The 27,145-nt window shown below is 43.3% G+C and overlaps 1 protein-coding gene across 3 annotated transcripts in view; it reads right to left on the minus strand.

Annotated features, from left to right (window-relative positions):
• The window catches only part of RIPOR2 (RHO family interacting cell polarization regulator 2), a 110,885-nt gene that overhangs the window by 6,061 nt on the left and 77,679 nt on the right, over window positions 1-27,145 (minus strand). For all 3 annotated transcript variants that reach the window (XM_036869854.1, XM_036869856.1, XM_036869855.1), the window contains exons 10-20: window positions 25,768-25,893; window positions 25,300-25,448; window positions 23,823-23,952; window positions 18,697-19,374; window positions 15,559-15,743; window positions 13,131-13,299; window positions 9,643-9,778; window positions 8,225-8,386; window positions 7,120-7,278; window positions 4,443-4,645; window positions 3,081-3,164 (exon numbers count right to left, since the gene is read on the minus strand). In XM_036869854.1, coding sequence (XP_036725749.1) covers window positions 3,081-3,164; window positions 4,443-4,645; window positions 7,120-7,278; window positions 8,225-8,386; window positions 9,643-9,778; window positions 13,131-13,299; window positions 15,559-15,743; window positions 18,697-19,374; window positions 23,823-23,952; window positions 25,300-25,448; window positions 25,768-25,893 — 2,181 coding nt within the window. The remainder of the gene's footprint in view (window positions 1-3,080; window positions 3,165-4,442; window positions 4,646-7,119; window positions 7,279-8,224; window positions 8,387-9,642; window positions 9,779-13,130; window positions 13,300-15,558; window positions 15,744-18,696; window positions 19,375-23,822; window positions 23,953-25,299; window positions 25,449-25,767; window positions 25,894-27,145) is intronic.

Here is a 27,145-nt window from a genome sequence, read left to right on the forward strand (position 1 = left end):
GAGTTAGTCAAGTTTGGGCACATGGTAGGGGTGTGTGTGTGTGTGTGTGTACATGTGTGTGTGTATGTGTAGTGCTTGGGGGTGTGGAGAAGGAAATACATTCTAGGTAAGGGGAATAGCTTGTTACAGGGTCCAAATCGAGAGGAGGCTTATAAGCCACATTAAAGATTTTGGACATCATTCTAAGATCATGGAAAGCCATGTAAGAGTTTTAAGAAGGAGTTGTCTTTTATTCTGAGCTTTCTAACTGCAGTGGAGAGGATGGACTGCAGGGAGGCAGAGAGACGAGTGGGAAGGTAGCTCGAATCCAGGTGAATAGAGTGGGGATAAAGAGTGGGCAAATTCCGGCTACTAAGGAGATAGGATCCACAGGATGAGGAGGCTGGTTGGATGCGGAGAATGAGGGGGAGTGCGGGGTCACTGATGGCTCCTAGGTTTCTGGCCTGAGCTACTGAGAGACGGTTGTACAATCCACTAAGATACCAGAGACTAGAGGTGGGGGTGAGATGGGTGGAGTTTGAGGTGACTTCCTAAGGGAGATACCTAAGAGCAAGCTGATCAGAGATGGGAAGGGAAGCCCTGGACTGGAAATACGAGGAATTATTAGCATAGAGATGATGATGGAAAATGTAGGAGTTGATGTTTCCCCAGGGAGGACTCAGAGGGAGAAGAGGGCCCAGCAGGTGTCTCTACAAACACCAGTATTGAAGGCAGGTAGACGAAAGAGAGCCTGCTACGAAATAAAATGCTCTTCCTGTCATTTTGAGGAGTCGATATTGGGTAACAAATTACAGTTTTCTTTTCTGAAAGAAAGGTAGGCTTATGAAATGGTAGCTGCATGGGTAGACTATGGGTTATTTTAGCTCAGTAAGACAGATGGGGAACCTAAAATTGGAGGGCCACTGGATTTGAGGACCTTGACCTCTCAAGCTTGTTTTCATTTTGATAATAGGAAAGAAAAATGTCGGCTGTCTGTTTGCCATCACTAATTAAAAAAAATTTTTTTTCCCTGACAAGTTAACAAGAGTTGATTGGTTGAGTCTGCACTGTTTTTCACATCATGCTGCATGGAGCCCCTTTCAGGAGTTGTGGGGCTGCAGATGATTTAGAAAGAGGTCTTTTAGTCAGCACAAAGGATCCTATCCTCTAGGAGAAAAAGGTAAAGGAGAAGAATTGGTGCTCCCAGACTCTGGATATGCTAGACTTTAAAACTGTAGCTTTTTTTTTTTTTTAATAGATTTATTTTATTTTATTTTTTTTTATGGCTGCGTTGGGTCTTTGTTACTGTGTACGGGCTTTCTCTAGTTGTGGCGAGCGGGGGCTGCTCTTCTTTGCGGTGCGCGGGCTTCTCATTGTGGTGGTTTCTCTTGTTGAGGAGCATGGGCTCTAGGCGCATGGGCTCAGTAGTTGTGGCACGTGAGCTCAGTAGTTGTGGCGCACAGGCTTAGTTACTCTGCGGCATGTGGGATCCTCCCGGACCAGGGCTCGAACCCATGTCCCCTGCATTGGCAGGTTGATTCTTAACCACTGGGCCACCAGGGAAGTCCTAAAACTGTAGCTTTTATGGTAAGCTTCACAGCATGTAAATCCACAAAAACTGGTGCAGATCACTTATCCTCATGTCTTAATTTATGTTAACTCTGTATCAGAGCTATCATCACCGACCTGTCACTGTATATCAGGAGAGCACCCAAGTACACAGCAACCACTGTGGGCTTTTTCTGGCCACCTCAAGGTAATTTTGTGACCAAGTAACAAGGAAGGCAAATTTTCCCAGAGCTGTTTTTCTTCACAGGTCATTAACTTTTTCTTTTGAGGTGTTAATCCCTTCCTTCATGTTCCATCAGGCCTGCAGGTCCTTGCACCAACCCAAGAGTTCAGCAAATTTTAAGGTGTGGCCTTTTCATTCTTTTCTCAAGGATGATTAATCTTATATTTTGTGATTAAGGTCGGTCAAACATTAAATCTTGACTACTGAAAGGCAAGCTCTTTAATGTTGGCAATTCTCGGCCCTTTTTTCATTTACACCTCCCTCTGACACAATTAAGATTGATGAGCTGCTTAGTAAAGGAGTTCTCCGGGAAGGATTTGGGAGTTTATTGGCACACTGGATTTTACTACTTCTTTGCCAATTTTATTTGTCCCTGCTATTTTTTTGTACACAAGAAAAACTGATGAAATCAGCATGTCATCTCTTTTTTGGGATGGGAGATACTTTTCTTCCCTTTTTTTTTTAAATTTATTTATTTATTTTTGGCTGTGTTGGGTCTTCGTTGCTGCACACGGGCTTTCTCTAGTTGCGGCGAGCGGGGGCTACTCTTCATTGCAGTGCGCGGGCTTCTCATTGTGGTGGCTTCTCTTGTTGCGGAGCACGGGCTCTAGGTGCGCGGGCTTCAGAAGTTGCGGCATGCGGGCTCACTAGTTGTGGCTCACGGGTTCTAGAGCACAGGCTCAGTAGTTGTGGTGCACGGGCTTAGTTGCTCTGCAGCATGTGGGATCTTCCAGGACCAGGGCTTGAACCCGTGTCCCCTGCATTGGCAGGTGGATTCTCAACCACTGTGCCACCAGGGAAGCCCTGGGAGATACTTTTCTAACAGTAATTCTGAGGCAAACTGATTCTTGTGGGCTATTGAGAAATGGAATTGTTGTCTGAAACGTATTGACTTTAACAAAACTAAGTTACATTTAGGTACTAAATTTGGGGTTGGTAGATGCAAACTATTAAGTTTAGAATGGATAAACAACAAGGTCCTACTGTATAGCCCAGGGAACTATATCCAACCTCCTGGGATAAACCATAATGGAAAAGAATATTTTAAAAAGAATGTATATGTGTATAAAACTGAGTCACTTTGCTGTACAGCAGAGATTGACACAACATTGTAAATCAACTCTACTTCAGTTAAAGAAAAAGACAAAAAGGACTCCCGAACTAATATACAGTGTAAAGGAGAGGAGAAATGCTGCTAAAGCAGGTACTTCCAAATACAGAAAGAAAGCTGTTCTATGCACCTGGCTTAGTCTCAAAGCCAAAGTCAGCTCAAAGCTGACCCGCCAGGGGCTCTGAGGCTGAGCCTTACCTTCAGGCTTTTCAGGGCCAGGCAAGCTCCCTTCTGGAGCCAGAGGTCAGTCTTTGTTAGGGCTTCACAGTAATAGAGCAGGGCCTGAAAAAGAAGAAAGGACTCTGTGAAGACACTTCGATTTGTTTGTAGTTTTAGATGTATATATCATTTTTACTCCCTGAGATAAGCTACAGATAAAACAAGACATTTTGCACTACCTTCAGAACAAAAAAAAAAAAATCCATTAAAATTCATGTTTATTAAAAGAGCTGTCTCTTTACTCAATTCATCATGCCTTCTATTCTATGACTGGAATCACATAATACATGGCCTCTAGTGTCTTGCTCTTTCAGTGGGGGTGATGGTATTTGGCCCATAGAAGAGAGTTTTGAGCAAATTCTACCAAAAGATCAGAACTTTGTAGGAAAGAACAATATGAAGTTCATGCTCTTGGGCCAAAATGGCATTAGAATGGAATATCTTCCTGTGAGTACATCCCACCACATGCTAGCTTATGTAATGCCTTAGAAAAGTTAAGCAAACTCTTCTCAGAGTTCAACATCGACCTCCCCAAGGACAAGAAGGACCAAGTTTGATTTTCTTGAGCTGATCTGAAGGTTGACATGAATTGATTTTTAGAATGACTGTTCAAGTTGTAAAGGGCTCCCAGAGGACTGAGGCCCTTGCTTGTACTGGGCCCCAATGTGCTTGAATTTCAGATGTTTATTATACCTGGATGACTGTTGAATTAAAGCCGAGAGAGGTAAACTGCCTCTTCCCTAGCATCAGGAGTGATGGCTTTTCAAATTAAAAATATTCTAGCTGTTTGACCCAATAGTTTGATGACTTAACTCCAAACTACTCATAAGAAATGCATGTGCGTGAACATATATATGTATGTTCATCATAATATTTTTCAGAGTTGGAAACTACACAAATGCTCATCAATATGGAATAAGAAAATAATGGGTTATTCATATACTGAGATGCCATTTATCCATCAAATACAATGAAGTAGATCGATACGTTCTGCCATGGAAAGAAAATAACCATGATATATTACATTTAAAAAATCAGTTGCACAACAGAATAGTGTGATCTCATTTAAGAAAAAAATAATTATCCATGTTAGCATGGATATAATAGAAAAAATCTGAAGGAATGTACACTAAGTTATTAACAGTTTTCTACGGGGGCTGGACCTACAGGTACTTAACTATTTTCAGTATATTTTTGTAGTTTAAATCATTTTACAGAATATATGTTATTAATAAGTGAAAGAAAATTATTTTTATAAAGGAAAAGATGACAAACTATTAATAGTAAATGGCATAAAATTAAACAAGCTTCTGCCTTGATGTCCATCATTTCATGCCCTACCTTTTCCCTGAAATGCTCGTTTCTGGAGGCTGCTGCCAAGTAAAGCATCACAGCCTCACTAACTCCACTGTCATCCCCGGTTAAGAGCAGAGCCAGAGTCCCGAGTATTTCCTGCTGGGCCGGGAGGCTGCTGGGTGCAAGGTCACTCATGGCCTGTAGCAGTTTTTCATCTCTCAGTGACTGCAGAGTCTGAACCATGGAAACTGGAGAGTGAGAAGAAAACAGAGGTCACCTTCTGACAGTAAAGGAACATGCTCATTAAAAATATAAATAAGACTCAAGGATATACATAATAACAGACCCAAGGATATATGAAAATTAGCATATTAGAAAGGCGATGTTTCCAATCAGTGAGAAAAGGACAGATTATTCAAATAGCTATATCAAGGCAAATGAAGAATCATATGAGAAAAAAGTGAAAGTGGATTTCCACCTCATAATGGCTACTATAATAACTTAGAGATGAATTAAACAGTCACCTGCAAAAATAATAGTGAAGAAAATACAAGTAAACAGTTTCTACTGTGTTCTTTTTTTTACTGTCTTTTTATTTTTAAAGTCTTCATTGAATTTGTTACAATATTGCTTCTGTTTTATGTTTGGTTTTTTGGCTGTGAGGCATGTGGGATCTCAGCTCCCCAACCAGGGATTGAACCCGCACCCCCTGCATTGGAAGGTGAAGTCTTAACCACTGGACCGCCAGGGAAGTCCCCAGCCCCCTGTATTTCAGTCATACTTGCCTGGCAAAACCCTGACCCTGAATGACCCCTGACTCAGCCTTCTCTCTGTCTGCACTCAGGAAACTGGACCCTGATGGAAAAATCCAGTCGGTTGGAATATGGGGACAATATGATAAAAAATAGGATTCTGAGTTCCATTTGGACAAATTGACCATGCTCTATGTACTCTAATCCTTAACTAGACATCCAGCATGGGCATCCATTAGCCACAAAAACATTAGGATAAGAGTGTATCTGGTCCGTGCAGATGGGAAAATATAACATAAAATTCACATTCCATTGATAGAGCCACATCCTCTACACATGAACAAATATGTGAATGATCAAGATTTTTTTGCTTTAATTTCCTATTTCTCCTGTTGTGGTTGTTCTGGTAACTTCACTGTTTTATAAATAAACACTCTAGTAAAAAGTCTCCAGATAATATTATGTATAACAGCTAAATAAGTAACAGAAAACAACCTAAACATTCAACAATCATCAAATATATTAGTATGCATCTAAATGCAGGGATATTACAAAACTAAAAAATGTTTCAAAGAATTAATAACATGGGATATAATGTCAAACTAAAAAACCGGGATATAATATTCTATAATGAGTAATCACAATTTTGAAATTTAAAACCAGTGCACAATCAACTGAAAAACACATTATATTTTAAAAATAGGAGAATAGGTGATTTGAATCTCTTCCTTCATATTTCTCCATGTTTTCTAAATTTTTTTTTTGTTTTGTATAATGAAGGGCTTTTCTTTGTATAAAGAAAGGGGAAAAAAGGATAAGCAAAGGCTTAGAGTTCTTCCCATGGTCATTCTCCAGGGCTGTGTAACAGGAGGAAGGGGATACGGTTTTAGGACCCCAGGGTCTCACTCTGTTATGCTCTTCATTCCTTGATTCTAAATTTGTCACAATCTAAATCGATTTTCTAAAAAAAAAATCAATTTTCTGAGTAAATTTCTATATTATTCAGTTTCCATCAGAGGCGTCTCCTGCCCAGGCTTGCCCTCTCTGGCACTCTGGGCTAGCATGGCTATTTGGGGGTGGGGAGTGGGAGCTAAGCACAGACGCCCGTGCTCAGGCTGGAGTGGCCCTGGGTGGAGGGAGATTTTCTTCTCCCTGTGATGCCAATCACCGTGCTGAACATGGTGCCGCAGGGTTTAATGCTCTGGAAAGAGAAGGGCTGAGCCCGGGTCTGGGTCAGGGCCAGAAGTGTTTCTGCCACTAGCGCTGTGCCAACCTGTCTACTACCAAGAACACCCCTCACTCCCTCCCCTCCCCCCCTCCATTGCCCCATTGTCAAGCGTGGGTGGAGAAATAGAGCACAAACTTGGGAACCAGAAACCAGCCCCTTTCTGCCTGGCTCCACTCCCAAAGAGGTGTTCACTCACTGCAGATACTGATTTTATTTCTTATATTCGAAGGGCCACATGAGAAGGCAATAAGGAGCTTCATTGCCGCAGCCCTGCGTTGGTGCCTGTTCTCTTCAATCCCTGGATGTGAAGCCTTAGATTTGGTTTTCCATCTCTTCCTCCTTTCCCTTCCCAATCTGTCACCCCACTGGCCTTCTTCTGAACCTCACTTCTGCTTAGTATTATGAAAGCGCCACCAAAAAGGGCAACATAAAATAGCACCGCCTGCGGGCTTGATCCTACAAGTGGCAAATACATTAATGAGGGAAAGAAATTACAGCAGTCTTAAATCATTTACCAGCTTCCTGTTAATGGTACACCCCTGCTGGATGAGTGGCATGTGCTTAGCAAATCCCTGGTTCATTGCCAAGGGGCTTACTAATGTTAAAGGTCCAGAAGTCATTTAAAAGGCGAATCTGTTGACTTGGGGGAAAAAAAATTACCATCACTAAAAACTATGATTAGAAAGACCAGGGATCATTCCAAACTGAGCCCCACACAGTGTGACCAAAGAACGCGTCCCACCTTGCTTGGCCAGCTGGTTCAGATAACTCTCTAGGTCACTCACACCGTGGCTCGTAAAGTAACTGTAATACTGGAAAACAGTGATGACTTCGGAGGAGAGGCTGGAGGTAAGCAGGGGCTCAGCCCGGTCCAGGATTTGGGACACCAGTGTGCGAAACACTATTTGGAAGGGGAAGATACGGAGCAGCTTTTAAGAAACATGATCAATCATTTATTCATTCATTCATTCGTCTTTCTATTGTGGTACACAACAGAGTGAAGTCTGTAAAGTGAAATCAGTGTACAGCCAGATGATTTTTGCATATCTATACACCTGTATAGCTTGTCATTTGGATCAAGATACAGAACACTGCTAGGACTCCATTAGGTTTTCTTGTGCCCCTTTCCAGTCTATAGTTACCCACCTATCCCCACCATAGGCAACTAATAATCAAATTTCTATCAATATATTAGCTTCATCTGTTCTTGAACTTCATATAAATGGAACTATATAGTATGTACTTTTTGTATCTAGCTCCTTTTGCTCAAAAAATATCCGTGAGATTCATCCAAATTGTTGCTTGTAGCAGTAATTTATTCTTTTTGAAAACTGCTATGTAATACCCTATTGTATGACTATATTACAATTTATCCATGTTCTTGTTGACGGGCATTTGACTTGTTTCTAATTTCTGGCTCTTGTGAATAAAGCTGCTATTAAAAAATGAGCATAAGCATGTATTTCTCTTGACACATTTAGGAGTGGAATTGCTGGATCACAGGGTAGGAGGATACATATTTAGTTTTCATAGACACTGCTGAACAGTTTTTCCCAAGTGGTTATGCCATTTGACACTCCTGTATTGCTGACATTTTAATGAAAAAAGGATACGTACTTCAGTAGCAACACAGACATATAGTCCTTTTCAAAGTCACTGCTGATATTCAGAATGAAAACATGTTCAGTGTCTTTCTTTTCTCTGATTTTACTGAGTAGGTGATGTTTTCTCTGGAGGGTAAGCCCTTTCTCAGGGCTCGCTGCGGGGAAAGTGTTGAGGGAACCTCTCCAGCACTCACTCTCAAAACAAACGACAGAAATGTTTCCCTTGCTCCTGCTGCCCTGTACCTGGGTCTGCGAGTCCGGGATAGTCTCTGTTGACAGTTCTGGCAAAGCTGGCTTCTAGCTGCTTAATCACTCTGTCTGCTGAGCTGTGGTAGACCCCAGCCGGGCTGCAGCACTTGGTCCAGAATGACAGCAAAGACAGCTTTTTGTGAAATTCCGGTATGGCTGGAATAGAAGAGCAACCCCCCATCCCATGATACATGTTTTGAAGAAACAGATGACGAGATGGACCTGGGTGAGGATGGGGCAGTCATCACCAAGGGCCTTCCTTTTTTTTTTAAAGACTGTTTTTTAATCAGAACTACAGGATTCCTCTGTCGTTGGCAGGTGTCCCGAGGGCAAAGAAGTTGAGATGAGGATCTCATCCAGCCTGGGCAGCAAAGAAAATGCAGCAAAAGCAAAACTGTTTGCTTTAGGTGATAGAAAACAGCAGGTCTACCCTTGGGAGAAGGTCCAATCATCTCATCTCCTATAACTTAACAGCAAAAAATGTACAGGATCAGAGACTCAAACCTCAGGAGACTTTTCCGCAGGGGGTGCAACAGAGCAGAGGATGACTGAAGGTGTTTTTTCACCCTGCCCAGGCGGCTCTCTGACTGAAATGATTGAAGAGCCATATGCCACGGTCAGCATTTCACTCATGTGGCTGTGATCATGCAGAGGGGCCTGGGGGAGGAACGGACAGGAGTCTGAATGTCCTGCCCCTTTTCACATCTCTCAGAGAGCTGCCAAGGTCACCTGCTCCTGGGAGGACCGGAAGCAGGAGGCAGAAATGTATAGAAAGAACCTACAGGGTGTTTTAAGCTTAATCGGAGATAATCCAGAAGATTCTAGTTTTCCACTATTTCCACAGACTATCTGATGTGAAAAACGATACAGATTCTTGTCTTTAGGAAACAGCCCTGTAGCCAGACCACACAGATTCAAAGGTATCTTTCCTGGGTCAAGTTCTCTACCTAAAGCTCTCTGAACCAGGGACGCTCCTGAAGGCCTTTGACTTCTCGTTTTTCTACCTTTCCCAGTAGGGTTTGAGAGCACCTTGCCTTGACAGTCAACCACTATGGGAGCTGTCTCAGCCAGCTCTGTGGTGCAAGCACAATCTTAATTACCTGCCCCAAATGGAACCACACCAGGCGAACAAGTCTGTGAAACTGCCTGGGAGGTGGATGCTGGTTCTGTGTATACACTAGAGTCTGCCTTCTGGAGGTGGAGGCCCCTCTAGAAAAAGCTAGGCGTCTGCTGCTTTGACTCCGAAGGCTGAAGCATGGTGTTAATTATGACCACACCAGTGTGGAGACCTTCCTCTACAGCCCAAGAGCGCTTCTCTGCCATCCTAACAAAGCCATGGATAGATGCAGGCAGGGGAGGGGGCTCACGGGGTCATCATTTACAAGAATGGCAGCGTAACTGCAGGTGCTCACCTTCGATGACAGAACTGATGTTTCCTATGTTCTCATCACTGATGGCTGAGAGCTTCTCCATCACTTGGATTTGCCTAGAAAGCTTCTCTAAGAGGTTTCTGGCCACAAATGGGGTTTTGCTTGAGAAAACAATTTGCTGATAAAACAAACAAAACCACCGTGTCAATTACGTTGTTGTCAAAAGAGCTTTCCCCACTCAACCTTGTCCTTTTGAATGAAGTGGGGATGTTAAACTCATACACGTTTCTCTTCCAGTTTGAAAATGTTCCTCATTCCAGGCCGGTTACAACATCTGCTGAAATCAGACATGTTTTTGTTGCTTTCAACTTTTTTCATGCCTGTGTAAATTCCTGAATTTTCTCAGTAGTAGGGTTGCAAGGTTATTATAAAGTTACCTTTCTTGTATGTACTGTCAACCTAAAAATCCTCTCTGAAACTTGAAGGGCATATTTAGGTTGCCCTCCGGTATGGAAACAGAAAAAAGATTTTTTTTTTTAAAAGCGTAGTAATTTTTCACAGCCTGATTTATTTCCTTGTTTTCAAGCTGAGAATTAAGAGCGTGCTGTAGAATAATCCTAATTACAATCAAAGCTATCTCACTATAGTTAACAAGTGCTTACTATGTACCAGGCACTGGTCTGAGCCTTATACATGGACTAGTTTGTGTTATTTTGCACAACAATCCAATGAGGTGGGAACTTTTGATTTTCCATTTTACTGATGAGGAAACTGAGGCACAGAGAGGTCAAGTAACGTGCTCAAGGGCACATAAATAGCAAGTGATTTCACTTGTGTGCAGATCACAAGAATAAGGAAGGGCTTGAGAGGGGAAAGGACAGAAGTCAGTTGCTGCCTGAAGGTTCTAGTCCTTTCTGTGTCTCTCAGAAACCTGTCCCCTTCACTTGGTAGGCATGGCTGCAGCATGCAGACCTGTACCACCATCCTGTATGGTCTAAAGCATTTGGACTCTAAGGCAAAGAGAATTTTTCAAATTCAAAAGTCAAGCGCAGCAATTATGTACTAATGCCTTTCATGTAAATAAATACGGTAGAAAATAACTGCTTTCTTTATTTTATTTATTTATTTTTTAAAATTATTTATTTATTTATTTATTTATTTATGGCTGTGCTGGGTCTTCGTTTCTGTGCGAGGGCTTTCTCTAGTTGTGGCAAGCGGGGGCCACTCTTCATCGCGGTGCGCGGGCCTCTCACCGTCGCGGCCTCTCTTGTTGCGGAGCACAGGCTCCAGACGCGCAGGTTCAGTAATTGTGGCTCACGGGCCCAGTTGCTCCGTGGCATGTGGGATCTTCCCAGACCAGGGCTCGAACCCGTGTCCCCTGCATTGGCAGGCAGATTCTCAACCACTGCGCCACCAGGGAAGCCCTGCTTTCTTTATTTTAAACATAATTATAGCTATTATGATTCTTACGCACTGCCCATTTTTATCTCTTTGCAATTATATACCAAATGAATAAGTAAACTCACTGATTCAGGAGTGGGTGTGAATTAGAAATCAAGCTTCTAACCCTTACTCTTTTATTCTATATCTTTAGGTCTACCTCTTTTGTTTTTCTTCTTTTTTTCTTTCTTTCTTTATTTTTATTGGGGTATAGTTGTTTTACAATGTTGTGTTTATTTCTACTGTACAGCTGAGGTCCCTGTGCTATACAGCAGGTTCTCATTAGTTATCTATTTTATACATGTCAGTGTATATATATCAATCCCAATCTCCCAATTCATCCCACCCCTCCTTTCCCCACTTGGTGTCCATACTTTTGTTCTCTACATCTGTGTCTCTATTTCTGCCTTGCAAACCGGTTCATCTGTACCATTTTTCTGGATTCCACATGTAGGCGTTAATATACGATATTTGTTTTTCTCTTTCTGACTTACTTCGCTCTGTATGACCATCTCTAGGTCCATCCACGTCTCTACAAATTCTTTTCCTTTTTTTAAATTTTAAAGATCTAATTGGCTTTACTAAACGATTCATGAATTGGGCAGTATCTCATGTACCACGTAGAGAGGAACTCCCTTCTTGTTTTTCTAGTGTTGATTTTCTCCACAGAAGAGTTGAAGTGTTATAACCAAGGCCTTATTATCGAGAGAAACACTGCACTGACTATTGCATGCCAATTATTCTTTGAGAGAAAACATCCATCCCTTCATGGAAGAGAATTCTCCCATGCCTCACAAAGTAATGACTTTACGCCTAAAAGGTGAACGGGGAGTTTGCTCAGCACAGTCTCGGGCTCACCAAGGACAAAGAGCTGTGAAAACCATCTCATTCCAATGCTTGGTGAATAGAGGATAGCTATAAGTCAACGACAATCCTTGTCCATTTTGGTCAGAAAAAAAAATTTCACCTTCTGCCAGATTGGGTGTCAGCACCTGGCTTGTAAATTCAACGCTCAACAGAAGAATCTGCTGGGGTGTTGGCCAACCTACTGCAAGAGTCATAACTGCCAACCAGTTTCCCAGAGCACGTGAGGTGTCTGAGGCTGCTTTGAGGGTCTACATTCGTGGAGGAGAAGCAGATTCTTCTACATCTCATCACAAGTGTGTTACTAAAAAAGCAACATTAACCCTCTCCCGGCCTCCCTGGGGTCCTTCCTCCTCACCCTGCCTCTGGTCTTCCAGTTGGCCATGTGCTCTTAAAAGCATGATTCCTCCTCTTCTTGCCTGGCCCACCCCCCTGAAACCATTATACATTTGCTTTCACATTCTTTTTGTGTTCCCCACACATCCAAGCAAGCGGGAGAAGAACAAGATTGGGAGAAGACAAGCCACCAGGTGAGGAGGAAGCATTCAAGTACCAATAGCTGCTTGGGGGAAAATGCTTTGTTCAAGACAGCTGAAACTCTCCCTGCAGCAAAAGAATGTCAAAATTGTTGCTCTGCTGTGGCAAAATCTTAAGTGATTAACAGCCTGAAATGAGAAGAAAAGTGAGCCCCAGGGTGTCGCAGAATGAAGGCGAACTGGTGAGGAGGATAATACCTGTAAAATGTTCTTCTTGTTGCTAATAAGTACTTATTCAAGATCTGGGAAACTGTGCTTATGTTCTGGAGCATTTTGCCTTTAGCTGTCCAGGTGGTAGAAAACTAGCTCATGTGATGGGTTCATATTAACATATGTTCAATAATAGTGGCTTTCAAAGTCCATTTGTAGATGGCAGAATGCAAATTCCTCACCTAAAAAAAAATCACATTACTCTCACCTATTATCAAATGATTTGAAAGCAAGAGCACATTATATGTCACCTACTACCTGTTAAAGTCTGGAGATCTAGGTTTTAAGATAGAAAACCCAGGATTGAGGGAGCATGGCCATGCCTTTCAGAGTTTCTGAGTTGGGTCAAATCAAAGCAGGATGGTTCTCTTATTCCTGAATTCTCATTTTCCTGGGAAAACTCAAAAAAGGAAGCACACATTCATTCTTGGTGCATCAACAGCCTGGGCTCTAAAAACCCAGTGCCGTCACCAGTCCTACCTGGACGAGCTGGGTGCAGTACTGGAGGTGCCTGATGATGCTGAGGTCCAGGCTTTCATTTCCCGTGGTCAGTGGGAGAGGGCTTCCTGCCACACTAGTCCCGACTCCCGTGTCCTCAGTCAGGGCTTCACTGAGGTGCCCCCTGGCTTCCGGGTGTACTGATCTGTAACTGTTGAAGCAGGAAGGTGAGTGACATGTTAGCTGTTTCTTTCTGCATGGAAATCACAGGTCAACTCAATCACAGCACCCACTGAAAAGAGTCTTGCGCTTGCCTATCTTGAAAAATAGAGATACCTTTCAAAAACTATTTCATAACTAAGCCTGGTCACCAATTTGCCTAATATTAAAAAGATCCTGCAAACAGACTGTTTCCAGAGTTCTCTGTTTGCTTCTCAAGCACAAGGAACCATTTGTAAAGTTGGCTCACCAAGAAGTCTTTTGAAATGTGCCCTCATTTTGTGGCACTTTCCTGTTCTGTTGACGGGGTGGTTTGCCAAATTTTCTGGGATTAAACTGTCCTACGTACCTGTGGTTTCCCAAGAGCAATACCATTAAGAAATAATCAGTCAAGGCTTTTTCCTGGCCTTAAATCAATTGCGACTTGAAGAAAAGGAGAAAGGAAAGCTGCTAGGAAGAAACATGATGTTCTACTCCAGACAAAAGCTAAAAGGGGCATTTGTATCGCTTAGTTCTGCCTCGCAGGCTTTGTGTAAAGCCCACCGTTGAACTGTCTAAAGTTGTATCATGATGGGCACTTACATTTAAAAATAAATCTGTGGCACCTATTATTTAATTTTATTCTTAATATGAATTTGTGCAGGAGGGCGAGGGGGAGGGAAGAGTCTCATTTCACACACGGAAGGAATGACCAGCAGAGGTGTTAACCAGAGCGTCCTAGTTCACACAGCTAGGTGGTTTTTGGCTTCTAGTTTCATGCTCCCCAGTCTCCACAGTTTAAAAAGATCATGCACCAGAGTTTAGAGGCGTTGAATGCCTTACTCTGATTCACATTTGCCTCCAAGGGGAAAACATTCAGCTTGTGTCCTGGTAGTCAGCACATATTTAAAACACACACACAATTTCCACAATTTTCCATAATACCTCTGATGACATATGGTAAGACTGATCAAATTAGACATATTTAATAGCAATGTTCTGTAAAATTTACAAAGGCTATGATGTTTTTAAAATGCTTCTTATAGCAAGAAGAAAAAAAGTTTAATCTGATCTTGATCGATCATCTAATAGCTTAAGCTAACAAGTATACAGGAAGATGTTTGGTTTAAGAAGCATTTCACAAATTCAATCAAGTTAGAAGAATCTCAGTGTAGAATGTAGAAGGATAATTTAAACATGACATTCATTTCGTAAATTTTCTTTGCTATGCCCCCAGTTTGCTCAAAGGATAAATTCTATTTCTCACTTTTTCTTTTCCTGGTTTCACTTTGGCAGAAGAAACCCTCCAGGAACAACAAAACTCCAAAATATTAACACCACCCACAGAGAGGTTTGCGAAGGTTGAACAGCCATAGCTTGTTGTAACTTGAAAATCAGTGTATATAACATGTCAAAAGAAACGATGGATGGAAACCCACCCTTTCATTTGGGAAAGTGTTTGTGTATTTTTTTTTTGCAGCAATTGATGGAGCTGAGTATGTTCACTGTGCTTACAGAATGGACCCCAGGCTCTAGCTCTAAACATGTGGTTTGGTACAAGAAAGCCCAATGGAGAAGGTGACAACATTTCACCTTTATCCTCCCTTCCCACTGCCCTGTCCCATCCCCATCCTAGAGAAGGCCGCATTCCAGCTGGAGGCCTGCAGATCTAGTGGCAGTTATCAGTTATCAGTTATCAGTCATCTCTTCTTACGCTCTAAGGAAAACATGGACCACGGGGCTTAAACCTGGCTTTGATATAGGCACTGATGAGCTTAATCTACTGCAAAGACCCAATGGCCAAAAGGAATGGAGAGACAAGGGGTGGGAAAAGCAAAATCTAACAAAATGAAGGAATTAGAAATACGATGCAAATCAAGGAGAACCAGGTCCAAACTGATCATCCAGTAAGAGTTCTCCAGAAATACGGTATGCCTACTTAATTTGGAATTAATTACATTGGGGACAAGTTGTAGACACTGAAACCTACAAGATGTATGTGTATACACATAAATATACACACACACTCATACAAAAATCTCCCCTTCATTTATAAGGAAGAAAATCAATTTAATTTTCCTTAAACAACACCAATAGAGGTGAATGATATTTAAAAGTTGTACTTGACAATGAAAAGGATCTGTAAGCCAATTCATGTATAGGGGGTTTTATCTTCCTGGAGATGTGTATCAGGTCCCGTCTGGTAGCTACAAAGAACTGCTGTACCAGCTATGACAGTAGAAATAGAAGCAGACGCTAACTTCAGACTTACCTATGTTTCTCAGTCTCAGTGTCTGAAAATACTGAGTCAGCACCTCCTCCAACATTACAAACCTCACCACCATCATCCTCCTCCTCGTCAAAGTCAGAGGTGTTCAGAAAATCAAAGCTTTCTAAAGCACTTTCAACTGTAAGACTTAAACTGGAAGACCTGCTTCGGCTTACTGCTGGCTTGCACTGCAAAGGTAGAAGGTACCAAGGAGAATATCAACATATTCGTAAGGAGAAACACAACAAAGACACCCAGCGGGAGATGTGACACTTTCTTTTTTTCAAGCTTTTATTTTTTTTTGTTGGCATTAAAAAATTCATTTAAAATCTTCTTATTAAAAGAAAGTACAACCGTGGATAAAATGACATAATATCTGGGATTTGTTCCAAAACAATCCAGAGGGAAGGAAGCAGGTAGAAGAATAGACACAAGATTGGCTATGAATTGAGCACTGTGGAGGCTGCGGGATGAGCACATCAGGATCCATTATCTGATTCTTTCTACCTCTGTTTGAAAGTTTTATAATAAACAGTTTAAAAAATATTACAATCAGAAGGCTTTGGGAAATAAAACTGCTATACTCTCTCCGCCTGGTGCTCAACCCCAAATAAAATTCAACTGGCAGACAGATCTAAAGAGTCACAGTCAATGCCAACTACTAACCAATCTCTAATTCCAAGTGGCAACATGTGTAGTGTCCTGAGACAGGGGTGAGCTATCTAAGGCACCTGTTCTAAAGGATGCACAAAACAAATCCCAGAAACAGAAAACTACTCGAATTCACCTAATCCACACTCCCTAGGTAAGTACACTTAAATATTAATTTTACATTCACAGCATGTAATTTTTCTTTGAGCATCGAGGAGAAAATAAGTGGCACGGGCATGACAAGGAGTAGCCGTGCTTCCTCTACAGCTCTTTGAAGGAACAAGTTCCATTTCTTCCCTGACTGGGCCCTGGAATTACGTGAGCAAATCCATTCTATGGTCTGGAGAATTCTACATTGCTGGATATTAAGCAGAAACATTACAAACAGGGTAATGCCAGTTGCTATGGGCACAGAGATGGAGAGAAGTTCTTCCAAATCGTCAAGAGGATGCTGGGGGCGACTGAATGGGACAAATTCTGCAAGTGAGAAGAACTAAATGTTCTCCGTCCAGTTAGGTGGCACTCCCTGCTGACTTCATTACACAAGGTCGGAAGGGCCTTGCAGGGGCCTGAGTCTCTGACACTCAAGACGAAGCATATAGGAAACCGTCTTTCAGTCTTTTCAATCAGAGTTGTTTCATTCGCCCTCAGTGATCTCCGTCCAAGAGGCAGCATCGTTTAGTTTCTCATCCTCAAGGTGTTTAGCACTCTAGGAATGTGAAGGAGGGAAAAAAGAGAAAGCTTTGTCCAGCGGATGCTTTAATCCTGGCTGGAGACAAAGCCACTTGCCCCAGACCTCAACTCTAATGCCGTTTTCCATCTCAGAGAGAGAGGAGGAGCCAGGCCCGACCCGACCCACTTCTAGGGTCTTCTTCCCTAAGCTAGATTGCAGAACCTGATCTTGCACAGTATGGATGTGTTTAAATATTGATGAAAATAAAGAAAGGGGCAGTTAAGGATTTTAGTAGCGGGATAGTTTTGGAACAACAGCAGATTGAAATAATCCTCTGGAAAGAAACCTATAGCCACCAGGTTTTTATAAGACTAATAGATGACTTGCTTAGTGCTTCCTGGTGGATTGAGCTACTGATCAGCACCCTAGATGCCTGGAAATGGGGGCATCTAGACATTTGAGGCACTTACTTTAGGTGGATCAATTGTGTCTTAGCTCTTTACATGTAACAACTTTTTGCCCACTAAGCAAAAGCTGGTCAGCTATGCTGACATGAGCTTGCTGAGGGGATAAAAGATGTTTTCACTGCAGTACTGGACAAACAGCCTCCATGCATGAGCCCTGAACAGATGCTTTTGAGTTATGTTTTACAGGAAGCAGATTCAGAATGCCCATCCCTACTGCTCGGAGGCTATACCTACAGCTGAATCAATCTGTCATGAGCATTAGAGGATGTGGGGAGTCAGAGCATGAATTATTATCTGCCCTGGGCAGACATCCCCTCCAGACCTAGGTCAGCGTGACCGAGACTGTGAGAAAAGCCTTGGGAAGGTTGTTCCAGATGCCACGGGGAAGGCCACATTTTAAAGCCGTCACGCCAAGGGATGCAACAGCCTGCTGTGGGTTGACTTGCCCCTGATTTTATTTTCAAGCTTATTTTATAGAACAGGTTCCCAAAGAACTGCTCTTTCAAGAGAAAAGATCCGAGTTCTCTTCTCTATGGCACTATAAATCAGAGTGGCAAAGCAAAGAATACAAGAAGTGGCAGTGGGATTCGGGACAAAAATTCCAGTTCTGTCTTCTTGTGCCTTGTTTTTAAAAATTTCATCTGTATGCCAAGTGGAGACAGATACATTCTGGGGTAGCATTAGCGACCTCATTGCTAGGACCTCCTGCCTAAGAGGAAATCACCCCCTCACTCCTATCTTCCCATGTCTATCCTGAGCGGCCTGATTAGGAACAGGAGAGAGGAAGATAACTCTGGTGAAGTCAGGGTTCTCTGGCTTCTACATTATTCTTGGGTGATTATCTGGGGTTCCGACTCACCGATTTGGGCCAATTGCAGAGAAGGAAATCCTCCAGGAGGTGGTGCCCTGGTGGCGGGGAGAGATGCCCGTGCCTCTCACATCTGTACTGCCTAACTCTGTCTTCAACCATGGGAGGGCCTTCCTGCTTCCCTGATACTCAGAGAGGTTCCCTCTCCAGTAACATCTCAATGAGATTATGATGCTCAAAAGGTCACCATTTCATATTTGGGATCTGAATGATGAACTTAGGGACTGAGGGAATTTAGACGTTCTCTAGAGCTGTTAATTTAACTCCTAATCATTTTCCTTAAGTTGATCAGTTTTCAGGAAAATAAAAATTAATATACGCTACTAGTATTAAAAATCAATGCCATTTACGTGATGATTATCTACTGATCCTGTGATGGGGCAGGATAAAAAAAAAAAAAAAAGATAGGCTATTTTAAATAGAATGTTGGCTGAAGATACGTGTCTCCAGACCTAATCCAATTTCCCTAAAAATGTACTTACTTTTAGAATATCATCCAAGTGCATGACTTCTTGGTTCAGATCCTGAAACTCTTTATATTGCTCTTTATGTGGTTCTAATGCAAGGAGAAGCCCGTTAAAGGCATCCTCTAAGCTTCCATCTAGGAAGGATCTACAGCCTTCGGACTCTCCACTGACAGAGCCCTCAGAGAGCAGCCTCTCGGTGGTCGCCGGCACCTCTGACGAGGTGAGCCTCTTGACCAGCTGCTTCGTGATGTTTCCTTCAAAAGTGTCCAGTTCCACGGGCTTGAGTTCAGAGGCCTCGTCAGACTCTTGCAGAAGGGCCTCTGCGACACCCTTCTCCAGGAATAGGCGCTCCGTCCGGGCACCCGCGGACGCTCTGCTGGCCTCGGGTTTCCCGGGCCCCTCGGTCTCTTCCTCCCGGTGGGGCCTGGGCTCTGAGCCTTCTCCCAAGGAGCTCTTGGAAGAGGCCGAGCCGGAGTCATCCAGGCCCTCGTTCTGGGAGGAGGGGCTGCCGCGGTTCAGCTCTGCGGGGGTGATGGTGATTTCTGGATTTGCTGAGCACGCGCTGGGGAGAGAGCCGGCTGGGCTGCGGGAGAGGGCGCAGTCCCCATTGGGCAGGTCACTGAAGCTGAGGGACAGTGGCATTTTCTCCGCAGCTGCCTTCCCATTTTCAAAGATGTCATCAGGTAGATTCGACTGTGGATGAAAGGCAAATCATTATGATTTTAAATACAAGTGATGCGTTTGGCATGGTTCATTTCCAGACAAAATGTAAGACAATTAAAATTTAAAAAACAGACCTTTCATGATATTAACATTGTATTGTTGATTTTGTGTGTGTGCGCACGCACACGTGTGGCAAAAGAAAACAAGCCTTTAAAAACTCTATTACCATTGTTGAATCTAGGTGAAAGTTCATTGCACTATTCTCAGGTTTGACATTTTTCAGAAGAAGAGGTTGGAGGCAGGGGAGCAGTGCCTGTTTCCCAAGTCCCAGGATCTCACAGTATTTGGCAGCCATAGTTAAGAACAGCACCACCGTTTCTTTTGTTTTGTTTTGATTTTTTTGTTTGTTTTTTGGCATCGATCTTAAAAGACTTTACAACATTCTTGCTATTTCACTCAAAAGATGTGATGCTTTGTTCTGCTTCAGTTCTCATAAATTATTTTTTGAAAATCTCTACCCACAAATCCCAAGCCCTGGAAAAAGTTTTACTAATTCAGTAACCATGCCACAAACAATTCAAGACCAGAAATACGTTCGCAGAGCTTCTGTGAAAAGAGGAGAAAAAGACTGATAAACTGAACAACTATCTTCCAGGGCTGCAAACCCCAGAGCTCCCAGGGTGTCTAGAAATCCCAAGTGCTCTGTCAGGCAGCCCCAGGCTCTGTGATCCGTGAAGCAGAACTCAGAACACAGAGGTCAGAAATATCCAGGTAACCAAGATAATTTGTTTATGCAGGCGTTAGAGCAATTTCTAAGTCACCTTTCCTGACACTGTGGTCTTGGCGAAGTGCTAAATGTTGTTCTGTGGGAAAAGTTTTTCAGTTATTTGAGATCAACTCCTTCAAAATGAATACTCTCCCTTGGATTCCAGAATTGATTGTTTAAGTAAAGGTAAGTACCTATTTTAATTATATATAAAACAATGAGGGAACTCCCTGGCAGTCCAGTGGTTAGGACTCCGCACTTCCACTGCAGGGGGCGTGGGCTCCACGATCCCTGGTGGGGGAACTGAGATCCCACATGCCGTGTGGTGTGGCCAAAAAATAATAATAATAATAAAAAATAAATAAAACAACGAATGATCACGATAGTGCTGGAAATTAGCCCAGGAAACAAAAATGTTACAGCAAGTGAAATGGGGAGCAGACGGAGGCTCCCCATCCTCCTCCAGCAGCGTCCATGGTCCCATCACTGCTGGATCTGGGCCACCAGCTCCCAATACATGCAGTTTCAACTAAACTCTGCATTCTCATCTGGTTGGAAGGTTTTTTACTTTAACCACAGAATGAGTAAAAGGATGTGTCCCTGGGGCACTCAAGTAACCTCTGCAGGCTCAGTTTCTTTGCCTCGAAAAGTGAGAATGTTTTCCTGGATTAGTGATTATTTAACTGTGCTTCCCAGAGTCCTGGGCGGGGGGGGGTGGGGGGGGGGGGGGGGGGGGCGGGGGGGGGGGGGGGGGAGGGCCAGGGACCATCCTCGGGAGGGGACAGGGAGGGGGTGGGTCTCCGTGCGACTCACTACTTCCGGCCTCCTTTACTTCAGTTTCCTTCCTCCTGTATCTGCACCCCCCTTTTCCCCCCAAACACGCTTTATGCCTCCAGGACAGACAAAAAAGGAAGCTTCTGGGGAGGGATGGGGGAAGGCTGAGTCCTGCTCCCTGCACTTCCTCCGTGGGGTCCCCTGGGGATCTCACAGACGCCCTGGGTCCTCTGAGCGCCCCTGCCCAGCCTCAGCTCACCTTCAGAACACACATTCCGAGCAGCTCTGAGGGAGGCGGGAGGCGCTGGCTAAGTAATGAGGGTGCCTGGTGGTCACGATTCTTATTTAAATTCCAAACTCCTCTTCAGCCATTTCTCTCAAGTCTCACATTCCCAAACCCAATTTGCATGTACTTAAGTGGCAAATATCCAGTTAGACTGAGATGCCCTGCTGAAGGGGACGTACAGCCTGCCGAGAGGGCGAGCCTATAAACGGGCACACGGGGAAGGCGTGCTGTAACTGAGGGGTGATGTAGGGAAGCTGCAGGGTGGTAGGAGCCCCGGCAGGGGGGTGGGGGCCGCCCAGCAGAGAGAGGGTCTGGAACTCAGCCCTGGAAAATGCGGAGAAGCAGGGCAGAAGGAGGAGGAAGTGCGTCCTAGAAGGAACAACAGTCTGTGGGAGCTCTTGAGAGGGAGGGTGCATTTGGAGGAAAGTGAGGGGGGGTTCAGGGTCGGCAGGGGGCAGTCAGGCAGAGAATGAAGCCTGGAGAGACGAGAGGTGGGCCTGGAAAACTGGGCCGGAAAGGAACAGCTGCTCCGAGGAGTTTGCATTTATCCAAAAGGCTATAGGAAGCCATCACATTCTTTTCTAATCTTGCTCTTGTTTACATGATGCAATTAAAACCTCTACTAACCATCTCTACACCCTCCAGCTTGCAGCATATGAGCATGAATATACACATGACATTGACAGTTACTGCATCAGCTCTACTCTTCTCTGGCACGTGCATATCTTTCCCATGTAGTCTTCCCATTTTCCGTGGAAACTCCACTAGAGTTTAGCCTGGTCCACTTCACCTGTGTTTTTTAATCCAATGAATAAGATGCAATTATTATTATTTTTTTTTATGGTTTATTTATTTATTTATTTATTTGGAAGAAAAATAAAAAACGTGTTTCAAGTAGTCATTTAGAAAGAAAAATAAATCTATTTTTAAGTTTTATTTAAAGTATATTTTAAAAGATATCTTACTAATGCAACATTCTTTTACCTCATTTGAGCATGCAGAGTGGGTACTTGAAAGTGATTTGAAAAAATCTATTTCAAACTCCTCTATAATCAGTCTCTCCACTAATTTAGGCTTGCCAGTTAGTCTAGAGCTGCACTTTTTTTTTAACATCTTTATTGGAGTATAACAATTATTATTATTATTAACCAGAAGACTTTTAACCCTTTCCTTTCTGGACATTCAAAGATTACTTTTATATGTCTGTAAATGGCAGAACATTCCAGGTATGTATGTACATACGTGTATGTGTATTCTCTTGTGACATAATGGATAACACATATAATGTAGGTTACCTATTACATTACTGATTGCAAATTAAAGAGTTTCTTTTGCTTCGATAGTATAAAACTAGCAAACAATACAATAAATTAAGGCTAAGAACCTCTTTCAATAAAAATAGTTCTAGGAAAATTGGTTTAAATCCAATGCCAGGTTTTGAAGGCTACAACTGTAAAGATTGCTATTAGTGATACATTAGCTTAACCTGTGAACGAAAATCTTCTTTGACCTTGAGTGCAACTGTATTTTTTTTTTAATGACAATATTGTTACCATGGATATCTTTGCCACAGCGCAGAAAAGTCACAGCACAAAAGCGGAGATCATGAGCAGGGAAGGACAAACGGCCTCTCTCACAAAGGTGCATGCATGCCCAAATTTCCCACCCGGGGACAGGAGGCCTGTAACCGTTAGCCAATGAGCGAGAGAGAAGATAAAACAAGAGCCATGCCAAAGCCCACATGCCACAAGCCCCCTAAAGCAAGCACATCACACCCAGGCGGGCCACACACACTCACATAAAACTCTAGCACGGCCTTGGGTCTCAGCCTGAGGGAGGGCAGGTCACTGAAAGAGCGGCTGCGGTGCAGCTTGGCAAAGAAAGAGTCTTGCAAGGCACTCAAGACAGACAGCCTTGGCTTGTCTGGTGAAGGATGCAACCATCTCTTCAGAAGTCAAAGCAAAATGGGGGAGTTAGTGGAAAGCAGCAGGTTACCATGGTTTTGTCAGCTTTTTAGCGAGCATTTCTGATTAAAACAAGGAGGCCATTATTTACACCCACTTCTTTAAAAGTCTGATCTTAGAGAATGTGCAGAAAAGTCTACATGTGTTTACCAAAGCAACAGGTTAAGTGGGGGGAGAGGAGAGGAGAGCCAGAGGTGGTTTACCACCTGTGCGCGGGTGGCCACAGACACCTCGGAATGTGCTTTCCTTAGTCACCACGTGCTTAGGGTGAACCTGAAGATGACATTACAGTCAGCCCTCCGTATCCAAGGGTTATGCCTCCATGAAAAAAAAATTCCAGAGAGTTCCAAAAAAGCAAAACTTGAATTTGCCAATTTGCTGGTAACTATTTACACAGCATTGCCATTGCATTAGGTATTATAAGTAATCTAGAGATGATCTAAAGTATCTGGGAGCATGTGCATAGGTTATGTGCAAACACTATGCCATTCAACGTAAGAGGCTTGAGCATCCTAGGATTTTGGTATCAAAGGGGGGTTCTCGGAACCAATCCCTCTCGGATATTGAGGGACGACTGCATTAGGAATTATAGAGACTCCCTAACACCGTATACTAAGCATTTCAAACCCTGGGTGCAAGCACTGCCTCAGGCTCATCATTTCTCCTCCAGAAATCACACTGAACTTACAAAGAAGGAGTGGTCTTTGAAGGTGGGCGTTTCTGGGGTGCCCTGGCTGTACATGGACATTCTTCTCTGGAGGGCGGCTGCCTTGTTCCCAGCGCCTGAGGATGGCGTCATGTCCTCCACGTCAAACGGACTGCAAAACAACAGGTGCCCATGAACACACATTTGTTAAAGTCACCTATAATCACCAGTCCGCAGGCCAAGAAAGCACCTCATTATACTAACATAAACTCAACCCAGTGGGAACTGGCCTGGTTTTGGCCAAATTGGTCTGTCAGCAAACAAACCAAGATAAAAAAAAGTGGAGCAGAAAACGGGGTCTAGACTCACCCAAGGGATCCCAGATTATCATCACAGCTTTAAGCACAATTTATGTGCACACCTGCATACCAGATAAATTTACTTCCTCATTCATATTAGAGACACAAACGTATTAATGTTTGTCCCAACATGAGATGTTGAAGAAGTCTGTAAAAATTCCTGGAGCTTTGCAAGGGCAGACACTTTAATGATACAAGAGAGCAACAGATTATTGTTTGGTTCTAAAGAAAACTCTCCTATTCCTTTCAGTTGACCCAGAGCCTGTTGTGTGATTGAGAGGACAACAGTCTGTTCACAATGATGCCATTTATCAGCGTGCCATGTGTTCCTCCAGCAGAAGCACTGATCTTGCATTTGAGACGTCAATCATTACAAGTTACGAGGAGAGATGGGCTGGGCAAAAGCTGTGGACGCTGTTCCAATAACAAGGCAACATGTCTTTGCTGCTTCCATGCCTGGCCCTCGACATTGTAAAGGTGGCCCCAAACATTAATACTGAACATGTCCTAGTTATTTGGTAATATACCAGGGGCATAAGATCAAATGTTGTGAGCAACCAGTATTTAATAGCTTATCATGACCTTTCTCACGGGGTGACTTCAGAAAACCACTTTTAAGTTCCCTGCTTTGACAAAAGGTATCTCTGGCCCTTTGGAAATATTCTGTTTCAGTATATAGAGTGTGGAGAGACCAAGGATATCCAGAAATTTCCAAAGCAGTATAAGGTATCTGAGATAAAGACGGCTAAGCAATTAAAACACCATAGCGAGAATCAGGATCTTTACGTGGATAAAATATCTCATTCTGGAGAGTTATTTTCTTTCAAATTAGTGGACGTGAGAGATATACTTCTTTATACACATCTAAAGGTTGAGAAGGAGGGGAGGAGACAGAATAAAATATTTAAAAATAGGAAGTTGAAGAGGAGAGTAGTGATATGGCAGAGGGCTCTCCTTTAACATGTGTGAACGTCACCCAGCTTACTAAAGAGATTCCTGGGTCCTGAGAGATTCTGACACAGCGAGTCTGGGGTGGGGCCTGAGACTCTGCTTTCGTACCAAGCTCCCCAGTGATTTTGATGGTCCACAAGCCACCCTTGGGACAGCACGAGCCTACAGCACTTGTTTTTATCATGACGATATTGAAAAGGGCAACTTACTACCAGGTGATTTCCAGGTTGAGTTTGATGGTGCCAAGGTCATTGATGTCCACAGCCACCACCTGAGGTCGGGCTGCAAACAGCTCTTTGGTCTCGCAGGTCACACTGCCGACCAGGAGATGAGTTGCTAGCCCTTTGAGTTCTGTGACCTGGTGAGAGAGGGAGAGGTAAGAAAGGCCTTACAGGAGAGCAGAGGATGAAGACAGGTTACTCCTTCCTTTGTTTTTCTTGGCCAGGGCAGGCATTTCAGAATCGTATCTGAAATCAGAGGTGGATGTTTCCCAAGCCCATCTCACATTTCCATTGCCCGCTCTGACACGAGGGCAGGTCTTCTGATGTACTTGTACTGCATACAGAGGTCTGTGGGCTGGAGGGGCAGCAGGCAGAAGTCACGGGCACAGGTCTCCACGATGGACCATCCAACCATGGCACCAGCAAAGACAACAAACGGCAAGGACGATATTGTACCTTGATGGAAATTAATCCAACTATCAGGGGCAGGAACACCATTTCTTCTCCATCCCAGGTCTGTTTGCCATTTACTTCTATTCTGCCTTTCAGTTTCCACCTCTGTCGGCCATACTTCATGAAAATCTGGGGAAAGACACCAAAGGGCCCTCAGGTTCCACTGCCCTCACCCGCCTTCCCACCAAACACCAGGATGAAAAAGGCGAGTAAATACAGCAGCTACTGCTCCTCCCCTTCTCCAGCGTCCTCCTGACACCCCTCGACTGTTGCTTCTTCCAGATTCCCTGGCAGGGGGCGTGCAGCAGAGCACCAGCAGGGAAAGACTTTCAAAGGGGGGTAAGTTCTGCTTCTCTAGGATAGAGGGTGTGAAGGGCTTTCTTTAGAGAAAGGTCACTGCATCGTGCCCTTTGGCTCAGCTCTTTCTCTCGTTAGTTCTACTTCAGTAGAACAACCACTGGATTAACTCTCCATACTCCCCAGCTCCTTTAGAAAGACAAGGAACCATCAGCTAAAATCTACTTCGTGGCCAGAAGCAAGAAATAGGGCATCCTCCTTTTGGATAAGGGAGACAGATCTGGACAAGGATTTTGAAATCTGACACGCTCTGGGGAGAGGGTGTGCAGTTTCTCCTCAGTCAGACAGCTTTACTGCTTAGAGGAAGACACATTCCCCCTCACCACCCCCGGCCAAGATGAATGATTATAGAAGGTTTTGGAGGAGATAGTTAGATGAAATCATTATGTAAGTTCCCTTTTGAAGAGGGAAAAGATAAAAAGCTTTTTTACTTTTATGGAGTATATTTTTATAAAGAAAGATCTAGATTCTGTTATTCTTCAATCATGATACTTTTTAGTAGTCATAATCCTGGATTGGATCTTGCAACAGGAAAAAAAACTGCTATCAAGTACAATATTGGGACACTTGGAAAAATATGAATATAGATTGTACATCAAATGACATTAGCTAAAGGGCCAGTGCTAAGTTTGTTGGTGTAGAGAATTGTATAACGTTTATATAAGAGAATGTCTTTCCACATTCAGGAAAATAATTTTTTTTGGCTGTGCCGCGTGGCTTGCAGGATCTTATTTCCCCAACCAGGGATTGAACCTGGGCCAAGGCAGTGAAAGTGCCAAGTCCTAACCACTGGACCGCCAGGAAATTCCCTCAGGAAAATAATTTAGGGGTGAAGGGTCATGATATCTGTGCATTAATCTAAAATAGTTCAGCAAAATAACAACAACAATAATAGTATTAATAATAATAAAGCAAATGTGACATAATGTTAAAAATTGGTGTCTAGGTGACCCGTATATGGGAGGTCTTACACTAATCTCCAAAATTACTTATTCGCCCAAATTTCTCTTTCAAAATAAAAAAA

Source organism: Balaenoptera musculus, chromosome 11 (genome assembly GCF_009873245.2).
Source record: "Balaenoptera musculus isolate JJ_BM4_2016_0621 chromosome 11, mBalMus1.pri.v3, whole genome shotgun sequence".
In the NCBI taxonomy this organism is placed as follows: Eukaryota; Metazoa; Chordata; class Mammalia; order Artiodactyla; family Balaenopteridae; genus Balaenoptera; species Balaenoptera musculus.